This window comes from Manis javanica, chromosome 2 (assembly GCF_040802235.1).
Source record: "Manis javanica isolate MJ-LG chromosome 2, MJ_LKY, whole genome shotgun sequence".
NCBI lineage: Eukaryota > Metazoa > Chordata > Mammalia > Pholidota > Manidae > Manis > Manis javanica.
Window position 1 is genome coordinate 222,671,428 of NC_133157.1, and position 5,050 is coordinate 222,676,477.

At 64.9% G+C, this 5,050-nt stretch overlaps 1 protein-coding gene across 1 annotated transcript; it reads right to left on the reverse strand.

Moving 5' to 3' along the window:
• Positions 1–823: 823 nt before the first annotated feature.
• On the reverse strand, positions 824–4,353 carry LY6E (lymphocyte antigen 6 family member E). The gene is made up of 4 exons (XM_037023215.2): positions 4,179–4,353; positions 2,307–2,410; positions 1,829–1,948; positions 824–1,742 (listed from the first exon to the last, which is right to left on the reverse strand). The coding sequence occupies exons 2-4, from the start codon at positions 2,356–2,358 to the stop codon at positions 1,519–1,521; spliced, it is 396 nt and encodes a 131-aa protein (XP_036879110.1). The 5' UTR covers positions 2,359–2,410; positions 4,179–4,353; the 3' UTR covers positions 824–1,518.
• Positions 4,354–5,050: the final 697 nt, after the last annotated feature.

A 5,050-nucleotide genomic window follows, 5' to 3' on the forward strand; every position in this document is an offset into this window, starting at 1 on the left:
CCTGTGCTGGCCCGGCCATCCCCCTTTGGGGTGTTTATGACCCTGCCCCAGGCCTCAGGGCCCTTGGGAGATGGGCCAGAACCTTGAGCCACTCTGCTGGATGGCATTCCTTAGACTCTGGCCAAAGGCACGTCAGGGCTTCTGGCTGCCTGGACAACCCAGGCCTCCCACAGCCCCGGGGAGCACGGAAAGAGTAAAAGAATGATGCCCCACAGAGCACCTTTCCCAGGTCAGCCTCTCTTCCTCATTCTGTCCCCTGTGCAATCAAAGCCCCTTGGCTGTGAACAGACACTTCCCCATGGCAGATGGACCAGCAGACCTCTGGCCTGGGCCCACACCTCCTCGGTCACTGCAGACCACAATACAGCTTGGAAAAGGGAAGTGGGCACATAGCAGCATGGCTGTGGAATTGGGGAGCACACCCCTGCCTTTGAACCAGGCTCCAACACCTTCCCCATGGGAGACCCTCATCCATTTCTCCCACAGGCCCTTGGGGCAGAAGCCTCACTCATGGCCCCACTGAGTTCCTGCCTACCTGGCCCTGGCATCCCTTTCCCAAGTCCCAGAACCCCAGGGGCTGGTGCCCATCCTGCCTGCATGCAGGATACCACAGGTCCCGCCTCCCCTCCCCAGCTTTCCTTCCAGGGCAGCTGTGGACTTGGAGGACTTGTCTCCCCCACTGCCCCTGGGTGGGCCTCAGTATGGGGCCATACCACAGGGGCTCCCCAGGCTCTCTGCACTACAGAACTCTGCTATCCCTGCCCCCGCATCAAGACCCCGCTGGGAGGTGTCCCCAGTAACAGCTCACAGCCTGAATAGGAAGTGGTGGGCACATGTGTGTTTATTTGAGGCACCGAAGCAGCAGGAGGGCTCTTGGGGGGGACAGGGGAAGCAGCAGCTGGATTTGGGGTGGGGAGCCCATTGCCCCGTCTTGAAGCCTAGATGTGGAAGCAGCGAACCCATCCCTCAAAAGGCTGCTCTCGAGGTGAGTGAGACACCAGAGAAAAGGAGCTGGGGGTCAGTGCCTGGGGCTATCAGGAGGCCTGGACGCTGGACACTCACCTCCGCATAGGCCCTGACACAACCACGCACTCAGATATGTGCATGGCAGAGGCACATGGCCACACCTGTCCACCCAGCAGAGCACAGGCAGGCACCACAGCATGGCCACCTTCTGAGACTCAATGGGGCAGAACACACCCTTCACTCTGAGAGGGGAGGACCGAGGCCTGGATCTGTAGGTGCCCCTCCCAGTGTGCTGGAGGGACTCAGTTCAGACTCTGGGGGCCTCAGGCTACAGGGGGACCTCATCCCTTCCCAGGTTCCCTGCGGAAGGTCCTGTCATTGACCCCAGAAGTGAGGGCAGTCAGCCCCTCGGGGCAGGTGTAGATGCAGAGGTGAGCCTGACCAAGGGGACCGACGGCCAAGGGGGTAGGATCAGGCAGGGTGAGGAGTCAGACGAGGAAGCTCTGGTACCCCCTGGGGTCTAGGAGGGGTCTGGGCCCAGGGTCCCGGCGGTCAGGGGCCAAGCCGCAGCAGGGCCAAGAGGAGGCTGAGCAGGAGCCCAAGGCCCAGCAAGGTGGTGCTGGCCTGCAGCCTGCCGTCGGCTGCGCTCAGGTTGCACAGGAAACTCTGGCAGCAGTGGGTGCCCACCGACGCCACACCAAGACTGATGCCCTTCGGGCCGGGGCAGATGGGGGAGCAGCCCTTGTTCAGGGTATGGCCGAAGTCCACCAAGTTCCCTGCATGGAAAACAAGGCTGTGAGCGCAGAGGCAGGGGCCTGGGGCTAGTTGGGGGGCAGAGGCTGGGCTGCTCGCCAGCGCTCACCGATGCCCGCAGAGGCAGATACGGTCACACAGTAGTTGTCGGAGTCAGAGCAGATGGTCGGCTTCAGACAGTAGAAGTTGCTGTTCTGATTCGTGCAGGAGAAGCACACCAGGGACTGGGCTGCAGAAAGGGGACATGTGCTAGGTGGCACCCATCTTGGGTCCCTTCCCAGTCGACCCAGGCACAGGACGCCTGTTTTGCAGACGTTCACTGAGCAATTCTCTTATGTGAGGCCTAGGGCTGGAGACAGGAAAGGCAACGACACCAGATCCTGGCCCCTGAGGAACTCCTGTGACACCCAAATGCATGGTGACAAGAGTGTCAGGGGCAGGGCTGGGGCCTCCAGTAGGGGTGGGAGGGAGGAGTGACCCGCTTTGCTAAAGGACAGGGGTCTGTCAGGCTCCACAGAGCAGGTCCCACAGCATGGGTGGAAGGGGGGGTGCAGTGGGGCCCACGTCCCGGGCCTAGGGCACCTCACCTTGCTCCGCACCCAGGAGGGCAGCCAGCAGCGCGGTCAGGAAGACCTTCATTCTGGAGGGACAGGTGTCCCGTCGGGGGTCTCCGAAGCCAAAGCAGCCCACCCTGCTCCAGAGACAGCGTGTTGGAAGGCCAGGCTGTGCCCACTTTGTAAATGGGGGGAGGGACCTGCCAGCTTCCAGCAGCAGGGCCAGGGAGAGGGTCTTTCTGCTCCATCCTAGCCTACTCCTTGGAGTGCACTCTTTCTTGCTGAGGCCCCTCCCCAAGCCTGTGATGCTTGCTGCTGGACTGGGGGCAAGGTGAGGGGACAGACCACACACTGACAGAAAGGGAAGCTGAGGGAGCGGCTTCTGCCTGTGGTCCTGGTGATGAAGGATGGTGACCAGTAAGGGCTTTAGCGGACCTGCGTCCAGAACTTCCCATGGATCAGCTCCATGGCTGGTGTGGGGGCCCCGGGGCTGGGCAGGGGGCATAAGGTGCATCTAACTGAGCACTGCTTCTGGCAGCTTCTGTGCTGGAGGACAGGGGGTGCTTCCCACTCTTCCTGTAAATCAATGCTGAAGGCCATAAGCCTGTTGAGTGCCGGCTGTCCCCTCAACCCTTTCAACCAGCAGAACAGGCACAGCCTCAGCCTGCTGCATGTGGGTCCCTGGGGGCTGCCCTCATCCTGTTCCAGGACCTGTCTTGGGCAGAGGCCACGGCAGTGGGTAGAGAAAGCACTCTGACTGTGGCCAGCTGGGATTCCCGTTCTGTTTTGCAGGAGGCATGGAGTGGGAGGGGCAGTCTGTGCCTTCTGTTGGGAGATAGGACAGCTGGGGTGGGGGAAGGGCATTCCAGGCCTCGGGTAGGATCCTGGGCACTGGGAGGAAGGAGAACAGGCAGGCAGAGAACAGGTTTGGGGAGGGTCCTTCGGGGACCCCAAGAATGGGTCCCAGGCCTCTTCTGCCCAGCCCTGGCCTGGGCCAACATCCTGGGGCAGGAGCTGGTGCTTGTAGATGTCCAAGGGCCCCACATGGGGCCCATCCCCAGACCCAGCAGTTCAAGTGGGGAAGGAAACCCCCCTTTCTCCTCTGTTAAGTGTGGTCTAGGCATGGAGGCCCCCTGGGCTGTCCTCAGGGAGCTCTGGAACACAGCCAGGCACCCACCAAACGCCTGCTGGGCTGAGCGGAGGCACTAGAGCTACAGGCATTCCTGGGATCAGGCTAAGGAGGCCGTGGGGGGAGCCGGTGCCATCTGGGACCCAGACTATGCACGTCCCCAGACCGACAGGGCTGATTTCTGGGAAAGCCAGACCCAGAGGCAGGAGCCTGCCCTGGTCCCCGAGATGGGAAGGGGCAAGGTGGCCAGGGCTGGGAGCAGGTGGGGTGCTCTCCCAGGCACCTCAGGCGCTTGCGTAATTGGGGCAAACAGGAGGAGCTTGCTTTCACCTCTTCCCCGGGTCAGCCAGCTGACCCCAGGGCGATCCACCAGAGACGGCAGGTTATTGCGCCCATCCAGCAGGCCCGCTGAGAACTCAATCCCTTTTCAATTCCGAAGGCCGCCCCCCCACCCCGAGGCCCCCTGGGGAGCCTAGAGCTGGGTGACGGGCTCCCAGCGCCCACGCAGCCCTGGGCCACCCAACAGGGAGGGCGCCTGGCGGCGGTCTCCGCCCTCTCCCGCTCTGATCTTTGGAAACATTCGCGGAGGCTGGGGGATGGGGGTGGAGGCTCAGGCCTCTGAGGCCGGGCCCACGAGCGCGCCCCGACCCCCAGCCTCCCCCAGACCCCTCCCATGCCTGCCCGGCGTCCCGATCGCTCGCGCCCCAGCAAGACCGCCGTCCCCGCGCCCCACGTCCGCCGCGGCCCCGACCCCGACCCCGACCCCGGCGACTCACGCCGTTCGAACGCAGATCCACGGCCTCCAGGAGATGCCCAAGCCTGGCGCCGGAGAGCGCGACTGCGCCGGACTCCAGGCCGGCCGAAGCCGCGGCAGGACTGCGGGCACGCGGGAGGTTGGCAGGGCGGAGCCGGCGTCCCAGCGGAGCCGTGGGGGGCGCGGGGCGGGGCTGGGGGCGGAGCCGGCGAGCCGGCGGGGGCGCCCGGCCGAAAGTCCCTCCGGGCCGAGTACCGGGGGGAGTGTGTCCCTTCTGCAGAGTGGGGTGGGGGCTTTTCCGACGGAGGGACCAGCCGGGGGCGTTGGGGAGGCCGGGATGACACCATTAGAAGGCCCCCCGCTCTGCCCTGGCTTCCTTGGCGGGGCTGGGGTGGTGACTGGACACGCATCGGGAGACTGGTGGGGGGCGGCTTCCGGGGCAGTGGTTGGGGACCACAGGGTCTGCGCCGGAGAGCCTCGGTCTTTGCAGTCTCCAAACCCCGCCTCCCATGCGTCCCCTCCCCCGGTCCCCCCAGCCCAGGATGGGCTCAGGAGCCGCCTCCGTCCCTCCCGGCCCGCAGCCCCGTCTGCAGCCGGGGGGTGGGGGGGTTGCTCCTCCCACAGAGCCGGCCGGACCTGACCTGACCCTCGGAGCGCAGAGGGTTGCAGGCGCCTCAGAATGTCAGCGCGCTTCCCGTGTTCTGTCCCCAAGTGCCCGTTCAGAGCCTTTTCCTTCAACAGGCATTCCAAGAGCACCTACCCTGTGTGCCGCCCTCGCCGGGACCTGCACCTCCCACGCGGGGCGGGCCAGTGGGGGACGGGGGTCAGCGAGGGCAGGGCAGCCCACAGCGCCCCAGCCCCTGCTCCTGCCTCTCAGACTGCCCCGGGGCCAGG

What these genes read in the sequence shown, in the direction of transcription:
- LY6E (XM_037023215.2), bottom strand. Translation starts at nt 2,358, where the DNA reads ATGAAGGTCTTCCTGACCGCGCTGCTGGCTGCCCTCCTGGGTGCGGAG. An exon ending in CCTCCTGGGTGCGGAGCAAG is followed by an intron (nt 1,949 to 2,306) that starts GTGAGGTGCCCT and finishes CCCTTTCTGCAG; the next exon opens with CCCAGTCCCTGGTGTGCTTC. An exon ending in ATCTGCCTCTGCGGGCATCG is followed by an intron (nt 1,743 to 1,828) that starts GTGAGCGCTGGC and finishes TTTTCCATGCAG; the next exon opens with GGAACTTGGTGGACTTCGGC.